This window comes from Barbus barbus, assembly GCF_936440315.1.
Source record: "Barbus barbus genome assembly, chromosome: 31".
Taxonomy (NCBI): Eukaryota; Metazoa; Chordata; class Actinopteri; order Cypriniformes; family Cyprinidae; genus Barbus; species Barbus barbus.
This window is the reverse complement of record NC_136759.1, coordinates 20,751,469-20,773,379: the sequence shown is the minus strand read 5'-3', so window position 1 is coordinate 20,773,379 and position 21,911 is coordinate 20,751,469. Positions and strand designations below refer to the sequence as shown.

At 39.9% G+C, this 21,911-nt stretch overlaps 1 protein-coding gene across 5 annotated transcripts in view; it reads right to left on the bottom strand.

Annotated features, from left to right (window-relative positions):
- Positions 1 to 3,687: 3,687 nt before the first annotated feature.
- The window catches only part of LOC306851356 (cell adhesion molecule DSCAML1-like), a gene marked incomplete at both ends in the record, with an annotated part of 131,642 nt that continues 113,418 nt past the window's right edge, over positions 3,688 to 21,911 (bottom strand). Inside the window, 16 exons of one of the 5 annotated variants that reach the window (XM_079387525.1) lie at positions 3,688 to 4,220; positions 4,920 to 5,231; positions 5,403 to 5,597; positions 5,690 to 5,842; positions 6,020 to 6,141; positions 6,313 to 6,343; positions 7,004 to 7,159; positions 7,432 to 7,719; positions 8,895 to 9,083; positions 9,801 to 9,899; positions 10,409 to 10,572; positions 11,154 to 11,271; positions 12,328 to 12,481; positions 16,956 to 17,095; positions 20,074 to 20,229; positions 21,502 to 21,687. In XM_079387525.1, the coding sequence (XP_079243651.1) occupies positions 3,688 to 4,220; positions 4,920 to 5,231; positions 5,403 to 5,597; positions 5,690 to 5,842; positions 6,020 to 6,141; positions 6,313 to 6,343; positions 7,004 to 7,159; positions 7,432 to 7,719; positions 8,895 to 9,083; positions 9,801 to 9,899; positions 10,409 to 10,572; positions 11,154 to 11,271; positions 12,328 to 12,481; positions 16,956 to 17,095; positions 20,074 to 20,229; positions 21,502 to 21,687 (2,996 nt within the window). Of the gene's footprint in view, positions 4,221 to 4,896; positions 5,232 to 5,402; positions 5,598 to 5,689; positions 5,843 to 6,019; positions 6,142 to 6,312; positions 6,344 to 7,003; positions 7,160 to 7,431; positions 7,720 to 8,894; positions 9,084 to 9,800; positions 9,900 to 10,408; positions 10,573 to 11,153; positions 11,272 to 12,327; positions 12,482 to 16,955; positions 17,096 to 20,073; positions 20,230 to 21,501; positions 21,688 to 21,911 lie in introns of all 5 variants that reach the window. The other 4 variants (XM_079387526.1, XM_079387527.1, XM_079387528.1 and 1 more) reach the window with 4 other exon arrangements.

Sequence of the window (21,911 nt, the reverse complement as noted above, 5' to 3'; positions counted from 1 at the left end):
CAGGATTTTTTTATTGGTTGAGGAAAAGGGGCTAATCGGATCATTCGGGCAGGGAAACAGGCGTGTGGGGATGGAGTTCTGTTCCTGACTCCGCCCAATATCCACACAGCTTCTCCTGTGATTGGTTGGAGCTTGGGGGTCCCTGATTCGACTGCCTAAACAGGCCTGCCCCGTTGCGCAACACAACTGCATTTTCTTTTCAACATAAATCATCATAGAAACAAACAAAAACTAAGTTGGATACATCTATTTTCATAAAGAATGCAACCAAGGAAAAAAAATAAATCTAATTCATTTTAAGTCAGCAACTGTCTTTTAAATATGAAAAAAAAAACATGGGACGTGGGGGCTTTCTGGGGTGGTCAAGGGAATATTTTCATAAGATGTTTCACCTGAACAGGCATGAATACTGATATAGATATCGGTCTAATCCTAATGAAACATGTTCATGGCAAAATGCACTGGGCACGTCTGCCGTCAGACAGACTTAATAACCCAGTCAGTGGGCATTTGAGCAGCAATAAGAGGAACACATACTTCTTTCACTGTTTTTAAAACAAGTCCATATTCTTCGCAACTTTATCTGAAGTTTGGGTTAGATCTGGGTAATCAAATTTATTTATCTTACACAACTTTGGGTACACTGTAACACAATCCTAATTTATCAAGCCACCAATAAAACATCTCCTGGTAAATCAAACAGATTATTATTTTTTTTCATATGCCACAAACAGATCATTCAATCAGCTCAATTATTAAACCCAACACGACACGTCCCTACTCTGTACCTTAGGATTTGTTGTGTCAATCTTCCTAACATGAGATATGCTCAGGCGGCTGCATAAAACTGAATCCTGTTGTACAAACAATAAATGTGTGCTATTTCCTGTGCTGAAGTCTGCAGGGGTTGTGTGGTCTAACTCTCCAATAATATTGCAGTACATACATGTAGCAATCTTTCCCCTGATGTATAAGATCTAAACTATCAGACGTGCTGAAAGCTTGAATTTTTAATATCACAGGAGCAATCTCACCTCAAAATTAACATTTTGTCATCATTCACCTCACTATTCATCAATTATTCCATACAATGAAAGCCAACGGTGTCCAAATTGTTTTCATTTAGACCTGTTAGAGCCATTTCTATTTCTCTATTATTTTTACACACTGCATCGTTTTCTTGTTTCCATTTTATGATGGATAGCAACCAGCATTAAGGTGCAATACACTATGTTGGAGTATCAACCAGATATTACTGGAGCTGGATTACTTGTAATATTATTTCTAGTATATTTCACTTACCGCCAATTCCAGTATATTGCGACATCCCTACTTTCGCTGTATGGACAAGACATTTTAAAACATCTCCATCTGTGTTCCACAGAATAAATAAAGTTGTACAGGTTTGGAACAACATGAGGGTAAGTAAACAATGACCAAATTCAAATTTTTGGGTGAACTGTCTCTTGAAGGACCTGATGGAAAGCTCTCAAAGCACTGTGGGTATTTTAAACTATTCATTGGGCAGTAGAGATGGTGCATGGATTCAGATGGCACTCACAGGTGTCCATCTACGAGCTGGAGTTGCAGTGGCAAATTTCCATTGTTTCCAAGCAACTGTAGAGAGTGTGTTCGGAAATGTCCACAAATATCTCCTTCGTACCATACAGGCGTGTTGCACTATGCAGCCCGGCTGATTATAACAATGACAGGAAGTTAGTTTGGGAACCTCAACGATCTTTCCCCAGAATTCCCAACCGCGGCATGTCGAAACACACCCTCTGCTGTTCTTTTTCAATCTCTCTTAGTTATGTTACCCGTTTATCTCAGCGTTTCGTGATCGACACCTCCTCTCGCTACTGCTGCACCTCCCACTGAGCGATTGTCTTCAAATCTTTTTTTAAAATAAAATTTTTCTTTTTCAATTAGATATGGCATTAAATCTCTGCTCTCACCACGTATATATTTACTATATCTTTAGATAGAAATATATATGTATATATTTTGACAACAAACATTGCAATATATTTTCTTTTTTTTTTTCTTTTGTATTGCAGGAGCCCTGATGTAGTACTTTTTTTTCCTTTGAAATCATTGGGAGAATTTGTCAATTTTTGGAAGTTTCTCTGTGATGGGGCTTTGCTTTGGAAACTGAGTGAACGAAGGAGGATTGAGAGGCATTTCGATCCATTTAGGGGTTGAAAGCTGCCTTCCCCTCCTACATTTCACTCATTCCCTCCTTTATCCACCCCTGCGCTACCTAAAGCTAGAGTCTCTAAGACCTTCGAATAGGAACGACCGCTAGAGTCTTTGTGTGGGGAAGGAAAGCAAAGAATAAAGAGAAACAATGAACAAACGCAGAAAAGCTACACAGCGACGGCAGATATCTCTCCCTCTCTGTTCACGGGCCCGCCTGCCTCTAATTCCTCCCTACCTCTCTGCCATCTTCCCGCCTTTCTGCCTGTGCTCGGTTTATCCAGGAGAGGCTGTTAGGCGTTCACAGTGAGACAGAGGAAGTGGTAACGTTTTTGGGGGAGGTCTGGGTGGGGAAGGAGGGGTGATAAGTATATGGCCTCAAACACAAACAATCGAACGAACGAACAAACAGCAAAACAAGAGCCTTTCTTTCATATCGAAGGGAGTCGAGAGAGAAGAGAAGGGAGATGCATCTACCCTTTACATATTCTCTCCAACTTGCCCCCTTTTCAGATGGACTCTAGACCTTGTTGCTCAGTGGGCGGCACTTGGCGTCTCCAAGCTGATCCGATGCCAAGAGACCAAGCACGCAGGCTTGGTCGAGAGGTCCTTTAAAGGTGTGTGCTGGCCACATGTATACATATATATTTACACATATACATACACATGCACACACTCCAAACATACACAAGCTTGAGAAAGCTCAGTGGATCCACCCGGCCCTCCTTAGTGCTAAAGTTCAAAATTTTGAAAATAGAAAACCAAACAAAACAAATAAAAGTACAGTAACCATACATCCGCAGTGAAAATGGCTCCAGACATTTTTTTCGCTTTTTTTTCTTGTTTGTTTACAAAATAGTCAATAACACTCTATACTGTGTCATCAATTGCATGAAAAAAATCCCAAAGACTCGATTCAGGCGGTCGAGACTTTCGTCTTCGAGCTGTTTTTCCAGACCATTGTGGATCAGGAGGGGCGGAAGGTGGACACCGTGGTGGCTTCGTTTATGCATAAGCTTTCCGAGGCAATGCGTTGCAGTATGAGACATAAAAAGAGACACTTTTTTTGACAGCCTAAAAACATCTAGACAGGTTAATGTGAAACAATATATCTCTTAAAACCGCTTTTTTTCCTGTTTTCTGGAGTCAAGAAATCAAATGAACAAGTGCACATGGAAAGCATTTCGTGCATAAGGTCCAAGGTGTCTTTGACAGAGAGAAGAGAAAGGAGAGAGGGGAAGAAAGAAGGACAAAACATAAGACAAAATAAAAAAAAAGGAAAAATTGGGGAAAGGGTCCTGGGGTTTGGCATATTTAATCCTGGAGAAGGCCAGATAAAAAAGCTTGAGCAGAAGAATAAAAAAAAGGAAAGCAAAAATGGTAACAGAGAGGAAAAGAGAGAGACCCCTGTCCCGCCATTGTTCATTTCCGCCCCTGCCCAGACTCCAGGAGTGTGTTAACGTACTGTATGTGTATACGTATGTATGTGAGCTACACAAGAGTGTAGGATTTGGAGTACGCTCCAGCATTCTGCTTTTGCAGTCTGCCCAGGCCGGACGAGCTGCTCTCGAGCAAAGAGTCTCTGGATCCCCCGACCTTCGAACTGCCGGGCGTTGGGCCGCTGCCTCCCGTGGAGCCTGCACTTGCTCCTGCTCCAGCGGCAGCTGCCCCGCTTGGGGCCGAGGAGGTGGAGGAGGTGCTGGGCATGGTGAGAGTCCTCTGGGGCAGGGTGGCTGTGCCTGAGCTGATGCTGGAGCTCCCAGCGGCCCCGCTTGAAGCTGGGCCTGATGTACCAGAGGCCCCTGAGCTGGTCAGGCTGCTCAGGCCGCCGTGGCCCAGCGTCAGGGCCTGCTGCTTGGAGGGGTCTAATGTCATGTGGCGGCCCTGTGTGTGGTATGCCCGGGCGGCAAGGCTCCGGATGGAGGCCTCGCGAGGCGGGACTACAGGGCAGGGGTCGTGCAGCTCTGCCTGTTTCCGGAAGAAAGGGTCCGTCTTCATGTAGAGGGGGAGGTTACAGTACTCACCTGTAGGACAGAGACAAGTGTCAGTAAAACAATGTTAAATTGCAGATTCTGTAGTTGGAGGCTATTCTATAGATATTGCTTTAATATATATGTGACACTGGACCGCAAAACCAGTTGCAAGTTGCACGATTAAATTTGTAGCAATAGCCAACAATACATTGACATTGGGTCAAAATGATAGATTTTTAAAGGTCAACGTAAAGGTCATGTTCCATGAAAATATTTTGAAAATATCCTATCGTAAATATATTAAAACTTAATTTTTGATTAGTAATATGCATTGTTAACTACTTAATTTGGACAACTTTGAAGGCGATTTTCTCGGTCCAGTATAGATGGAAGAGATGTGTTTTTAGCCGATTCTTGAAGATGCTAGGAATTCAGCTGCTGGATTGAGAATTGTTCTCTAAATTCTGTGATAAATTTTGGAAATTTAATTTATTTATTTTTTATTTTCTTTCACACCCTCAGATTCCAGATTTGCAAATAGTTGTATCTCAGCCAAATATTGTCCTATCCTAACAAATCATATATGAATAGAAAGCTTATTTATTTCAGCTGTCAGATGATGTATAAACCTCAATGAAAAAAAATTGACCCTTAAGACTGGTTTAGTGGTCCAGGGGGGAAATTTCACAAGCTGGACATCACAGCTCTAACAATAAACGTTTAACACCCCAAAATGTGTTGTCAACTCACTCTTATTGGCGCGGTGGGGAATGGGCACTGCCACGTTTTTGCCGCGGTCGTAATCCTGCGGTTTGGGCGGTGAGGCAGTGAAGCGACAGATACCCGGTTCGGATGGTGTGCTCATAGAGGTCATGCTGTCTGCGTTATCGTTGGTGCCTGTGGTCATCTGATCAGAGGAGCTGTCAGAGATGAAGCACTCGGTGATCTCGAACTTGGCGTGCTGCAGGTGCTCCTCCAGCTTAGCGTGTTCGTACGCTCGGGCCAGCTCCTCGTACGTGGAAGACGCACTCTCTGTAGACACCATACTGTTTCGTCCCTTATCTGAGCACAGGAGAGGACAGAATGAGTGTTAACACACTTCATATGCTAGTGAAACAGACCCTTTCTGTCAAAGTTTTGGTCAGAATAAGACCAAGTCTGGTTAATGAGACAATAAATATTCTTAAAATCTGAAATGTGTGTGTGTGTGTGTGCATGTGTAAGTGTATGGACCTGTGTCCTGGGACAGGCTGGCGCTGTAGCTGTCACTCTCAGTGACCGTAATGCCATGCTGGGAGCCCACTGTCCGCCAGTCTGAGGTGAGTGTGCGAGCAGGTGTGGACGCCTGGCATTTAGTCAGAGTCCACTGGCTGGAATAGCGGTTCCTCGTGCTGTGCGCAGACTTCACACTTTTCCTCGATACTGGATCTGAGAAAAGTAATATTAGAGAGTGTATGAAACATTCACTAATTATACCAATATCCATCTGTTATGGAATGAGTGGGTGAGCTGTGACATACTGGTGCCCGGCCTGATGTCTGACATGTCAATCAAAGGGCCTGTGTTCTGGATGAGGGCGGGGTGATGCACAGACACGCCTGTACAGAAGCTCTGAGGGTTCACTGATTGGCTGAACTCGGTGTCTGTCACAGGTATGGTGGCCTTGTCTTCACCTATCGCACACAACAGAGAAATACACTCATACCTTGAGGAAAAATTTAGTTTTAGGAGTTCAGGGTTTTTTTTCATTAATGTTTCTTTTAGGAATCAACTCAAGTCCATCTCAGATTTTTTTTTTTTATAATGCAATAGCATATGATTTGCATATATGCAAACACATACACACTGACCTATCTGTTTGATTCCCTCTTTGTCCTCGATGAGCAGTTGCACGCGGGGGATATCTATGTGCAGTCGGGGTCCCTGAGGTGGGCCTTTCACAGGAGTGTCAAAACTTCGATTGTTCTTACTGCTCCAGGTACAAAACAACCACAGGCAGACACACACAAAGACAGAGAGAAAAAATGTATTGCCACTGCCACTTCCTTAAACACAAATTACGTGAGGAATTAATTTTGAGTTTAATGTTTGAGTTTTAATACTGGAGTTTAATCTGTAGACAGACTTCTAAATATATCCTTACCTGATAAGCATCTCAGCCAAGCTCTTAGCATCTACAGATGGAAATGAGAGTAATTTTATTCTAATGATTCTCAAAATGTGTGATAAAAATATGAAACACAAAAAATAGAAACTATACAGTGGTGGCCAAAATTGTAAGAACACCTTACAGATCTGAAATTATTTACCTTTTTGCATCCAAAACATGATTTAATTTCATAATGTTCATGAAACATGCAGATGGTTGCTCTGAGCACAACAGATATCAGATGAAGTGAGTCGTACTATTGTTATCCACTTTTAACTTTAATATTTGGTATGTCCACCTTTTGCAGCAATTACAGCAGCACATCTCTCTGGCATAGTGTCAATATATTTCCTGAGAACTTCAACACTAATGTTATCCCATGCCATCTGCGACTTAAGCCAAAGGCTTTCCTTTGAATGTATAATAGATCTTTCCAGTTTATTTTCCAACTCGCCCCAGATTTGCTCAATGGTCTGGACTTTGAGGAGGCCAGTCCATCATTTTCAGTGTTCTAGCAGATTCCTTCCATTGCAGGTAGTTCGGGCAATAGTTTGTTTTATGGGTATCGTAATAGCCAATTCCACAAAAACAACTGAAACCTCTTAAATATGCCAAGTGTTCTAACAATTTTGGCCACCACTTCATAAATAACATTCTATATATTTTTGGCCTATTTCTCTCTCACCTCTAAGTCTCTTGAGTCTCTTTTCTTTGCGTTTCTTGCGGATAATGAAGAGTAGGGCCATGCCCAATGTAACGAGGATGACAGGGCAGCCGATGGAGAAAAGCTTTTTAACATCATCCCCTTCCCCTCGTGCTGACTTAATAGGTGGAATAGTGCCTGCGGAGGAAAGGAAATAGAGATAAGTACAGAGATCGAGATAAAACTCACGTCGAGGACTCTTATCTCTAAAATTCAGGCCTAAACACAGCTTAATTAATTGATTTAGCTGCTAATTGTACATGTTCTTTTGTGTTGTCCTCTATCACATGCCCTGGCCCTGGAGGAAATATATTTGTACATCTGAACAATTATTGAATGAAAATTGAGTGACTTGACTAATAGTGGCAGAATTACTGGGAAATGAAACTCTCTCTTGCTTGTAAACTTACTACCGTCATAATCCAGCGTGGCAAACTGGGAGCTCTGGTTTCCGCACCCGGCGCTGTTGCATGCCTTCATCTTTAGCTCATACCAAGTGGCCTCACGCAGCTCGGCGAGGAAGATGTCAGCCGAGGCATTGGTCCGCACGCTCTGCCAGGCCCAGGTGCCTTTGGGGCGGAACTCTAGCAGGACAGCAGTGATGGGGCAGCCACCGCTCGTCCAGCCCTGCAGGTTGAGGCGGGCGTGGGTGGAGTTGATGTGAGTGAAGAGGGGCTGGTCTTTATTGAACTGTGGCTCTGCAAAACAAGAAAATATTGCATTTTACAGTATATATTAACGTGTCATGAATAAAGCGCTTGCACCTACGTCACGGTTTGGTCAGTTACCCGGATGCGCGGCCATATTGGAGATACTCGGATGTAAACAACAGGATTGCATGGATACTGCACTACTGAAGACGTTGTTCTACTAATTTATGCTGTCTAAACCATGGAAAAAATGTAAGTTGCTTAATCATATAGAGAAGGACTTAGCAAGTAATAAAGGGAATTATATTTTATCTAAAGTTAATGAAGATATTATCCTAATGAAGATTAGGATGAAGATACATTTATGAAGATAAAGATATTATTCTAATATTTCCCCTATGTGGTAAGCAATGATAAGAACAAACAGTGTTGTCAAGATTATTGCCCTGGAAATCCTGGTTCAGTTTGCACTCTTCTCCTTGAATTGTTTTAACTTTTGGCAGTCTATAGTACTCCAAATGTTTTCTCGGACCGACCAGTGGCATTGTTTATATTCAGTGTCGCCAATGTGGCCGATTGAGGATGTGTCCTGAAAACACCCTATATGCAATAGATTAATTACCATATAATCTAATTGCACATGTATAAATGTCACATGCAACACCCAACTGATTTAGATTTATCTTAGAATTTTAAATTTTTCTTAAATGGGATTTTCACTACTGTGCAAACCTTTTTTATTTTTTATTACTAAGGACGCATTAAGTTAATCAGAAGTTATTATAATGTATTCTGAAGGATCATGTGACCCTGAAGAATGGAATAATGGCTGCTGAAAATTCTACTTTGCCATCACAGAAATTAATTACATTTGCATCAATTACATTTTAAAATGTATTGCTTGGTTGAGCATAAGATACTTCTTTCAAAAACAAAAATTTACAGACTCTCAAATTTTGAACAGTAGTGAATAAAAATAGATCTTCTACTATGAACTTTTGCAAATCATTTATTATAATTTTTTTTTACATATTTCTCAAAGCTAAAGTAGAATACAACATGCCTATTTAATTCTAAAAGTTAGTGAAATGGAGGAAAATAGTCATAAGGAACTAAATGACTAAATTAATGATTTTTGGTGCAAGAACCTTGATTAAACGTGAACTTCAGGGAAGAAAACAAGCTACAAGAAGTGTAATATATATCTATTTAGAACTGCTCACCTCTGCCGTGAGTCTTGGCCTCGATGATCTCGCTGATGCGACCGGCTCCCACACTGTTTTTTGCTGCAAGTTTGACTTTGTACCAGGTACCACAACGCAGGTTGTCCAACTTGAAAGAGCGTTCACTGGAGCTAATGAAGACATCCTTCCACTCCTCAGTGTTGTCTACTGAATACTGCAGCACGAAACCTGAACATGCACAGACATATGCAATATATTATCGATAGGATTTTATTAATGATATTATTATATGGTATGTTATATTGTCAGTTCATGCAATTCCTGGGAATCAAACTCATCATGTTGGCATTGCAAGTTAACTCGGAACACTTCCTAACATCACCACCAGATGGCGCATTGACCTTGCAGACTAATCTCAGAGTAACAATCTCAGATGAAGTGCTGATCAGATTGCTGTAAACCTCCATTAGTAACCCAGACAGAGAGAGAAATGCTGACTGCACAGTTATGCAAATAGATGCACAATATGGCGTCGCCCATCATTAGGAGCGGCCCGGATTTGGTCTCATTTTGGCAGATGGCAAAATAAAGGGTGCCACACCAGAAGGATTTACCCACTGACAGCCTTTTATTCTCCTTATTTTCCTCCCACCTTTACACACACAAACACCACAGACGTCTCGGTTTATTTATTTATTACCTAATTTACTGTGATATGCAAGCAGTTTGACAGTAACATGTGACAGTGACAGATTAATCACAGTCTGAAAGAAAGACGGATAGACAAAAAAAGAGAGAGTCTGCAAAATGTAAAGAAACAAATCTTAGTGATAGAGAAAAGAAAATGAAAAAGGGAGAGAGACAAAAAAAGAGACTTTAACTTTGAGGAGCCCACGACATAAAAATTCTGAGGCGACCAGAAAGAGAAAGGACAGGTGCTTGTACCTCTGATGGAACTTCCTCCATTGTCTCCAGGGATCCAGGCCAGAGTGATTGAAGAAGTAGATGTGGTGGAAACTGTCAAACGTGGTTGATCTGGAGGCACTATAACATAGGACACATAGAGATTGATGGGAATTTTTCTTTTAACATTCAAACACCAGCAGCCAGTCAATATTTAATATTTTGGCCACCATGGTTTTCCTAGCATGCGTTTCAATGTAAATCAACTTTTACTTGTCCTGAAACAAGATATACGTATACGTATATACTCTACATCACCACCATATAGACGTGGTCACATTTACTGTTGCTTGGAAAATTTATTCATCAATAGGAATCTGTGAAATTGAGAATTTTACTTGAGAGCGAAAGATTTACCCACACAGATTTCGCAACCGGTTTAAGTTGGTTAGATAAATTGCCAAACTGACCAACATAATGCTACTTTGAAAGTGATTTATGAGCTTAATGCACTGCTATTGACAATGGACTTTTTTTTGCCCAAAATTGAGCCAAATTCCATGTGACTGCACCTTAACCCTAAAATCAAATCTTAAAATCTTGTTCATAGGAAACATTTTACAGGATGGTGTGAAAATATGCTTACTTACCTTGTACCAGCAGGTTTACGATGATTGTGTCAAACCCCAGTGTGTTGGTGGCTGTGCAGGTGTAGTACCCAGAATCCTCAGCTTTCACAGAGCGCAGCACCAGGGTACCATTTGAAAGAATATTCCGGTGACCATCTTGAGTAACTGGGATGGCGGTGTCCTCACTGTAAGGATCAAATCAATCATATTGAGCTTCTCATCTTTGAATAAATTAGAGGTGAATGTCTGAGAAGAGTCAGAACACTGAAACAAGGTATTTGGGTTTGTAAATCTATACCTTTAATGGTGTATTCACACTTTGGTCCGGACCAAAAAGGAAAATTATACATTTGGTCCTGGTCCGCTTAGTGTTCACATTGGCATTTTTGACAGCGAACTTAAAGATACCGAACCTAAATGCGTAGTGATACGCTTACAACCTGATTGGTCGACATATTCATGACGGAACTTACCGAACACCCCAAACAAAAGGTGTGTTCGACTTAAAGCGGCCATGCGGGTGTATGATATCAAAGCACCCATTAACCGATCAGTCTGCTCAGCGATGCTTGAAGTCGAACACACTTAATACCGTATGCTGGACTAAGCGCACTCATTTTTGTGTTTATAATTTTATTTTCACCACCTGAAAACTCACAAGGGGCTCATAAAAGGCACTTGAGTGTGAACAAGTGTGAACAAACCTTAAGTTTCTATATTTCAAGGACTCATTGGAAAAACACAGTTATGAAAGCTGATCCTAGACCTGTCTTTGGTCCATTTGATGGTGGGTGTTGGCTCTCCCACTGAGCTGCACGGCAGCCGAACTTCCTTCATCCACGGAGTGGTCACCGTTCCTCCGAAAGACAGGATTTTAGCAGGAGCTGAGTAGGACAAATAAAGAGTCATGTATTAATATACTGGGGAACTAGACTGATTTATTTTTTGGTATTTTTGCCTTTATTGTGGGGGCGGGATCGGGAAAGGTCTGCGAGCTGGGACTCAAACTCGGGACGTCCGAAGCGCAGTGGCACAATGTCGGCACGCTGCCTACAAGGCTACCAAGCCAACTTAGACGGACATCTTTGACCACTGCACTCAACTCTTTTGCAGAGTCTCATGCATGACATTACACTATTCTAAAAACATGATACTCAAGTTCAACTTAAAAAAAAAAAGCATATTTCGACTTGGCGTTTTTTCCCATTCCACTGCACCTTGCATTTTTAAATACAAAAACATTTTCTGTGTGAACCTCCCCATTAAAAGTATATTTTCTACAATTTAAAGTCTACATGATATGAACATTTACTGTATTCAAATATATTTTTTTTTTTTTTGACTACATTGGAAATGTGTATACATGAAAAACATACATGTACGTACATACATGAAAAAATCGGGCCATCAAGGGAGGCTTGCTCTTCAAACTAGCTGCAAAGTACTTGTTCAATAAGAACACACGCATTCATAGATTCTCTCCCTGATTTTCTGACCCAAGAAATATTGATTGAACTGCCCCCTTCATTGTCTGGTATATTGGCCAGGTCATTGTCTGCCATCTCTTTCTCATTTAGATGCTTTTACTCCTCTCCACATAATAAATGACAGGCTTTACCTCTATCCATCAGGAGAAAATCAAAGAAAAGGAAGAGAAGAGAGCATCAGTGACAGAGAATGACCTGTAACACCCAATTCTCACTCAGGTCATCTGCCTTATCAGGCAATTGCACAATTTCTACATGATTGCAAAGTAAATAAAGCTAAATTACAGACAGGAAACCTCAATTTCTGCGTGGAAACTGTCAAACTGTCTCTCTACTTGAGATCAAGTACTGACTTTAGTGCATATGTTTAGGTATAGATATGACTGTCGATATACCACACCGGCATGGCTATTAATAACAATTATTTTCCCATTAAACTCTAGGTGGACTCACCTTTCCCAGCAGGCTCCACAGTCACCTTCTCGCTGATATTGCCCCGACCAGCAGTGGTGACAGCGGCTGCCCAGATCAAATACTGCTGACCCCGGGTCAGGTGGGTGATTCTGTATATCAGCAGCTCAGGGTTGGCTTCATATTCGCTGGGTGCCTGGGATCATTGCAGAAACACATAAAGTTACAAATGTGCCCAGAGCTGATAAAGACAACAGCATAAGTTGTCTACTTCTATAGTCCGTTTTCTCTTTTATCTCTTTAGAATTAAAAAATGTAGGCGGTACTTTTGTATTCTATTCAGGAAACCTGTTTGAAAACAGCAATTATTCTTCTAGTTGGTCATGCTACTGAGAGAGAAGTTATTTAGCTTTGAACTATAAAGTTTATAGCTAGTTACCTGGATTAAGGTGCAGTCATATCTATCATTGGTCTGCAATATTTTGGGGACAAAATCTCGTAATTTCAATAGGAATCAGTGTGGCCGTGAGTTTCGCATGAGCGTGAAAAAGTTGCTTACACAGAGTGTAAGTGCAGCAAATTCACATCAGCAGTTTGAAACCATTGTGGAATCTGTGTGAAGATATCTTATTTCTTCACATGAAGTTCCTGATCCCATTTATTCCAACTGAAATGACAATAACGGTAAATGTGACTGCACCAACTGCATTGAAATTCACACAAACCGTGCTTACCAATGTAAATTTGCTGAGTTGACAAACAAAGTTGCTTGGTTTAAAAGCCCCTTATGTGTGAGATGTGCTTCATACATTAATAAATGATTGACAATGGACCTTTTTCCCCGCAAAATTTCGCACCTAAATTACAGATTCAGTTTAAAAGTTACACATTTATAACTTAGTCCTGAGCTTTGTTACCAATAATGAATGTTGTAAGAATTAACGTGTGTGTTTGCACAGAGAATGTTTATGGCCTTGCTTTTAGGCTCCAGCTCTTATAAAAATGCTTTTCAAAGCTAAACATTAAAGATGATGACTTGTTTTCAAGCAGAATTTATACTGGACTCTTTAAAGGTGAAGATGAATGTGTAACTGTGTGAAAATGATTATTCAAACACAATTCTTTCCTTTACCCTTGACTTAATATTGTTTGCTAAATAACACGCTAAGAGATTTCTGCTGCTTTTCTTTATGTGAGTGAAAAAGGCTGAACTATTTGTCTGTGTGTGCGTTTGTGTGTGTGTGCGTGAGAGAGAGAGAGAGACCCTGGGGGCCTTACACAAGTAGATGAGGGGGTAAAAAGACAATACCCCTAGACACACTAGATCAGTCAGCCTCAGATAACACTAACAATAGAGGCCGACTAATGAGAGATATCTGCTGCTCACCTCAGCATGCGTGAGAGACACACACACACACACACACAAACACGCACACTCCACGATGAGTATTTCTATTATTATATCCACCTTTCATTGTAATCCACAACAGAAACTAAAATGTACGCTGTACACACACATACATAACATGATGTTAGGCTGTGCTTCCAGCTCTCTGTAATTGTAGTGTGTTTAAGAGAGCCGTGTGTCTGCTGTCCAAACGCGTGCTCATCACAGTCAACATCTCCTGCCCGCAGACATGCAAACACACACAGTGTCATTCCCACCGATCGCCCTGAATGCTGCCCTGCCATCCTCCGTCATACCCCTCGGCCCTGACGCTAACACACACACGCAGTGTTGTCTCAATTTATGATGAGATGGCTGTTATCACGGTTTGACATTAGTCAATGGACTTTGGATAAATATATTTCCATATTCTGTTCATAATCAGAAATATCTCTCTCTCTTTATAGCAGCTGTCTTCTGAGGGAGCATTTTAACTGAAATGGAACCTCATAAGTGATTGATTTGGAACACTTTACATTTAATTTCCACAATTTTAATTTTGCTGCACCAGTATGAAAGCAATTCAATAAATAAATATTAAAATAGTAGATGATAGTAGACCACCTAGGTCGGCCATCTTGGAATAACTCTTTCCCTGGATGTGAATATGCCAACTTCCATACTATATAGCAGGCGAAAAACAGTACATTAACTATTACAAAAGTATGTTCATACTTTATAGAACATACTTTTGTAATAGTCACAAAGTAAGTTTTAGCAACTACTTTACATAATGCGATTTCGGATGGACCCTATCTCCAAGATGAAGTTCATCACAATGCATTCTGAGCTAGCCTTCTTTGCAAAGGATATGTGTGATGCTGGTTTCTGTGCTTGGGTAAAAATGCTAAATAATAATAATTGTAATAATAATAATTATAATAGCACATTATAAGTGCATTACAATAACAAAGTACTACTACTAATTATCACAGGTTTTAGTGGCATTGGTATACTAGTACTACTATTTAAGGGATAGTTCACACAAAAATGAAAATTCTGTCATTAATGACTCACCCTCATGTCGTTCCAAACCCGTAAGACCTTCGTTCACCTTCAGAAAAAATTAAGATGTTTTTGATGAAATCTGAGAGCTTTCTGGCCCTGCATATACAGCAACACAACTGAAACGTTCAAGACCCAGAAAGGTAGTAAGGACATCATTCAAATTCTCCATGTGACATCAGTGGTTCAACCTCAATTTTATGAAGCTACAAGAATACTTTTTGTGCGCAAAGAAAACCGAAATAAAGACTTTACGAAAAATAACGTTCTGACGTAGAACCCTGATGCTCTGCACCTTGTTTACAAGCAGAGGAAGATGCACAATACATAAAACAGTCTTCGTAAACATGTCTGAAGGTTTCGACAGCGAGGATAACTTGCAATTTTTGCCCAGTCTTATTCGAACCAGAATATTCTTTCCTGTAGTTCAAATAGTAGAGCATGGCGCTAGCAACGCCAAGGTCATGGGTTCGATTCCCAGGGAAAGCAAGAGCTGATAAAATGTCAAATAAAACCTGTAACTTGAATGCAATGTAAGTCGCTTTGGATAAAAGCGTCTGCTAAATGCATAAATGTAAATGTAAATATACAGACGATGAACTAAGAGAGATGGGTGTTCTGTGTCAGAACATCTGCTCCTGTATCAGCAGCATCATCACATGCATACATTCGTGAACGCATCGAGGACTGACACGGAAAAGAAGAAATTGTTGAATAGTCATTATTTTTGTTTTCTTTATGCACAAAAAGTATTCTCATAGCTTCATAAAAATTACGGTTGAACCACTGATGTCACATGGACTATTTTAATTATGTCCTTACTACCTTTCTGGGCCTTGAATGTGGTAGTTCTGTTGCTGTCTATGTAGGGCCAGAAAGTGCTCAGATTTCATTAAAAATATCTTAATTTGTGTTCCGAAGATTGTCTTTCGGTGTCATGAGTAATTAATGACAGAATTTTAATTTTTGGGTGAACTAACACTTTAAGTAAAGTAAATAATAAAAATAAAATTTTACATCACTCTACATTTTTCACAATACAAACAAGGAAAAATAGGTCTTACATGTACTGCCTTCATATTTTAGGAAGGGGGTCCCTTACAAGAGATCATATTTGTGGGACATCAAAAAGTTTCCTTAAGAAGGCTGTGTTGGGAGTGTGTCGGTGACACCTAAAGACACTGTCTAGGTAGCCAGCTCACTAGGCTTCTGAACCTTCTCTCCCTAGTTCATTTTGATTCATCTTTTCCTCTCTCTCTCTCTCTCTCTCTCTGTGTGTCTCTCAGCATGAATCAGGTACGGGAGGTGAAGACGGGAGGGGTGGAGTGCTGTAACGGATATTAAAATATTCCTCCAGTGTGGAGATAGCAGTGATCCGGGGAGCGATAGAGGGAGATAATGAAAAGAGGAACAAAAGTACTCCCCACACACTGAGTCTGACCCCCCTTCCTCCTTCTCTACCTCCTCCTCCCCCCTTCTCCTCTCACACTCATTTACATAGTAATCACCCCGTGCTCTGCGAGAGGCCGGAGAGAGAGAGGAGTGATTTGTGAATGAGCGAAAGAAAGGAAGAGAGTGAGCATGTGTACATCTGGACAGGTACATTAATTCAGTGTGAGAGTACACAAATTACGTGTGTGTGTGTGTGTTTGTCGAGGAGGTGGTTATAAATGTGATCGAGCCTGTGGGATGTGTGTGTGTGTATGTGTGTGTGTGTGTTTGTGTGTGTGCTGTCAGCTTGTTTCCTGCCCTCCCTGATGAACAGATGAGGTTGTCTAGGCAACGTGATGAGACGCAGATATGCAAATGAGACGGGAGGGTGAGCTTGCATGCACACACTGCAGTATGAGCCTCTCATTTACACACACACGCACACACACATCCTGCTGATACTGCAGCACAACCTCACACATGCACAGATTAAAAATCCACTCGACACAAATCCAGACGCAAATAGAAAATATGGCAAAATAAACACTGATTTATACTTAGAATCAAAAGAAAACTGATAGAATCTAAAATCCGCACATACTGTCTCCACACCCATATGAAATAAAGCACATAAGTGTAAACAATACACAAATATTCACTTTCGTCTGCTTCAATGAACACACACACGCAAGCATGCCTTCATTTTTGAAAAAAAAAAAAAATACTAAACCAAGCGACGTCAACACCAAAATCAATGTTAAAAACAAGTTTCCCCTTTTTGCCTCACCGGTTGGCCTGATCCAGGGCTGGAACAGTAAATTGTGTATTTTCGAATGATACCATTAGGCTTGATAGGGGGAAGCCAGGATACCACCACACTGGAGGCAGAGGATGGCACGGCTTTAATGCCCGCTGGAGGACCGGGGTCTGAAAGAAAAAAGAGATTTATTTGTGGGATTGTGGGATTTATTTTTATTTCCCAGTGACAAAGGTATGTTCGTAAAACGTAAACGTGAAATGCATTTCTGGACTTAGAAGATATTGTCATGCTGTTGTTTTGCTTAGTCAGCTGACCAAGAATACTTTGGGTTTTTCAAATATGTTAAGGTTTGCGTACAGTGTGCAAGAAATGCATTAAAGATTTTTAGTAGTGCTGTCAAATGATTAATCGCGATTAATCACATCAAAAATAAACGTTTTGTTTACATTATATATGTGTGTACTGTGTATATTTATTATGTATATATAAATGCACACACATACAGTATGTTTTGAAAATATTTACATGTATTTACATGTATATATTTATATTCATATAATTTATATACAAATGCATTTAATATGTAAAAATAATATATTTGTCTTAAATATATACGTGCATGTGTGTGTATTTATGTATATATACTAAATATACAAAGCACACATATTATGTAAACAAAAGCTTTCATTTTGGATGCGATTAATCGCGATTAATCGTTTGACAGCACAATTTTTTCGTTGAATGATAGGTGTTTAGACAACACATTAGCATGGCCATCAGTGCGACCACAATGTATTATCTTTTCATTGCACTGCAAAGAAAATTTGCCGACCACTGAGCTTTTGGTCACATGGCAAGAGCCGCTGCTGTTACAGAAACTATGACTTGGTGGCATTCACGGCAATTTTGTTAAGCGACAGTAAACAATAGAAGATGAATACGGAACTGGTTCTCTTATCTCAGTACTCTTGTATTTGGTGTTATTTGATGAACACTATAGCAAATACAAATAAACGCGACCTACTGAGAGAGCAAATTTGTATTTTCATTCAGTGCCGTTTCTTTCCATTTGTCTGAACAGACAAACCATATTCAAAAACTGAACATTCATATTGGTGAGAACAGGCCTTGAACATTTTGTGGGAGTCCAGTTTTTTTTTTTTTTTACGATTGGCCCCAAATCCACTGAACCCCCAAATCACACTTCTGCTATCTTAGAAGTAACTGTTTCACTTTAGTGTGTCTAGAATATTCAGGGATACATGGAGATTTAGAAAAAAAAAAATCATCATCATCATTACTATAGGGTTTAATCTAATGGGTCAATCCATCAGGGGGTTCAGGTCTTAAAATGTGGTGACACAAACAGTTGTGATATTTTGTGGTATTAATGATGATTTAACAGCATAATTCCTTGCTATGAGCAGAGGGAAAATGGGACAAAACCATTGACCAAAATTTCTGGACAAGTAGCCCATTGACAAACAGACACCACACTATACTCCTAAATCTATCAAATTCAAAATGCATCACTCTCATTGATGAGCACTAAAGCACTCCTTATTTCCCTGAACCCCTCTCAACCCCACCAGGGAAAAGAGGAGAGACAGATATCGCCCTAATCCTATCCCGACCAGTGTAAGCACAAAATTAATGTCAGCTAATCCACAAAGAATAAATCCTTCTCCTTGTGTTGGATGGAGGATCTGCTTTGAGACACATACCCAGACCCCCCTCCTTCAGCGTCTTAATTCTCATTAAGTGTGCTAATGCTATATCAGAGCCTAAATATCGCCACAGCGACCGTATCAAGCAATCCAGCATCATTCTAGACCTGGACCATGCCGCACTTGCCTCCAGCTAGTGTGGTTTTGTGGCAAGATTTTATATCTGACAACCTCCCCCCATCCAGACCTCATACACACAACACCCTTGAGCTTGAATAGAGCCTGAGTAAAGGGGAAGTGGCTTGCACATAATGTGGCTGTGCATTTGAATGCAGGTCCACCACTGGCTGGGTTGAAAGCTCATTGGAGGGTCACAATTATCTGTTACATAGATACATACATTTAGATACATTTGTGGTCCAAAACCTAGTGAGTTGCCCATCATAAATATGCTCATTAGAAAGTAACATTAATTTGTCCTCAAAGTTCCCTCAATGGGCCAAATTCTAAGACGAAATCATTCACAAAGGCAGTCCCAGACGGAACTGCATTGCAGCAAGTTCAGGAAAAAAAAATATGACTGATTGTAATTATCAATATCAAATTTATCAATATTTTATACAGAAAGATTTAATTAAATTGGGGAATTTAAAGGTGGAACTAAATATTTATATTAATGTTACAAAACATTTCTGTTTCAAATAAATGCTGTTCTTTTGAACTTTCTGTCCATTATACCCCCCCCCTCCAAAAAACAGAATTATTATATTATATTCCACAAAATATTAAGCAGCACAACTGTTTTCAACATTGATAATAAGAAATGTTCCTTTAGCTCCAAATCAGCATATTAGAATGGTTTCTGAAGGATCATGTGACACTGAAGACTGCTGAAAATTCAGCTTTGCCAGGAATGAATTCCATTTTAATATAAAAAAAAGAATCATAATATTTGCCAATATTACTGTTTTTACTGTATTTTTGATCAAATATATGCAGCCTTGTTGAGCATAATAGACTTATTTCAAAATCATTAACAAATCTTACCAATCCCAAAATTTCAATTGTTAATGGACCTATATATCAAACTGATAATTATCAATAAAACACTTTAGTGTTGAAATGTACAATTTTACTCAATATTTTTGTACATATTTTGTGTATTTATATGCTTATAAAAGCACTGAGCTTTTAGCCTATCAACATGCTAACATTAAACTCTGTTGGATCAAATTATGAGTCAAGTCTTTTGTGTGCTGTATGTGAGGACTTACAAATGAGGTCCCATGATGCCTTAGAAGTCAACTGTCTATGTAGGGAATAGACAACAAGGTACATTCCCTATGTAGTGAACAGACAACCAACCAGCTGACTAGGTTTTGGAATAAGTGCTGCATTTCTTTTTTTTTTTTTCATATCTGCAAATACATTGACATACAATCAGTGGTCATGTGTACATGTGTGGTGTATGAACTTACGGTCTTCTCTGGTCTGTATGTAGAGTACGTTGCTGCGGACGCCATCTCCTGCCTGTGTGTAGGCCAGAACTTGAATGCTGTAGTTTGTGAACTTCTCCAAGCCCTTTAGCTCCACCTGCTCACGAGTGGTAGTGATGTTCTGCATCTCTCCCCATTCTAAGAGACGTGAAAAAAAATGTAATGACTCTCCTTTTTTATTGCATGTTCATTTACTTACTAATAACAGTACACAATTTGAACACTTCACATGAGGGAACACGGGAGAACCATGTTTACACATTCCACTTACAAAAAAGTACCATGGTATTATTCAGAGGGAGACTAAAATAGTCTGTTTTTCTGGACAAAGGGTTGCTTGTCACTGCTATAGCTATATTTAGCTGACAATGGTATTTATGTCCAAATGCAAAACAAACAAAAAGTAAAAAGTTTTCCCATGGTTCTTTGGAGATGTTAAAATACCATTATTTTTGGACATATACTATGGCAACAGCATGCTTTTTTGAGGAACCTTGATTCCTACTAAATACAATTTAGTTCCAAGGTACATATCAAAATATTATACAGCAGTTTCACCATCTGATATCGTTTCTGTGCCAAGGTGCTGTCACAGTACTTTTTTGTAAGTGACTTGGCCGTATAAACACAAAAGACTTTGACTTTTTTTAGACTTGACTTTTTCTCTCAATTCTGTTTGGTATAAATAATATACCCTTACCTTGTCATTACTTTCGCATTATTCACATTATTCAGCCCATTTTTGTACCATTTTGGTTCAAGTACACTTGTTCAGTAAACTTGTATTTGTTAAAGACACATTAAATTGATCAAAAGTCATATTAAAACATTTCATTTTGTCATAATTTACTCACATTGTTCCAAACCTGAATGAGTTTTTACCCTCTGTTGAACACAAAAGAAGATATTTTGAAGAATGTTAGTAACCAAACAGTTGTCAGTAGCTACTGACTTCAACAGTATGGGAAAAAAGTCAATGGCTACTAGCAGAGGTCACCAACATTCTTCGAAATGTCGTCTTTTGAGTTCAGCAGAAGAAAGCAATTGATACAGGTTTGGAACAAGCCAAGTGTGTGTAAATATTGACAGAATTTTCATTTTTTGAAACTATCCCTTTAAGCATGACTGTTTTCAATATTGATAATAAGATATGTTTCTTGAGCACCAAATCAGTAGATTGACACTGAAGACTCTTTGGCAAATTTTTTACTCCTTTTATATATAAAACAACAACAACAACAACAACAACAACAACAACAACACACACACACACACATAAGCCTGTCCACCCACAAATATACACCCTCTGTGGGTTGGACTGGCCAGGATACAGATACACGAGTGGGCAGTAGGGGGCGCTCTACGGGGACTGCGGCTAGTGAGGGAGTAACAATAATAGTGTATAATTACTCTGATTGAGTCTAAGTTTCTGGCCCCCACAGCACCCACCTCCATCGGGGTAGAGGGACCAGAACACCACACGGTAGCCCTTCAAAACCCCATTCAGGGTCATCCGCGGGGGCTCGGACCATGTGATCACCGCCTCGTCTGATGTCACCGTAATGGCCCGTACATTCTGGGGCGGCTGGCTGGGAACTGCGAGAGAAAAACGAGAGATGGTCACATAAAAGCAAAGGAAGCGGCAGGAAAATAATTCAGGCACCAATGGAAACAAGATACAATAGGTGAAGTGGAAACCAAAAATTGCAGTGAAAGAGCACAATTACAGTGATATAGTAAAATGACAGTAATATACTGCAATTGGAGCACTTGGTATGGCCCAAGAGCATCAACAACCTTGTAACTACACTCGAAATGGA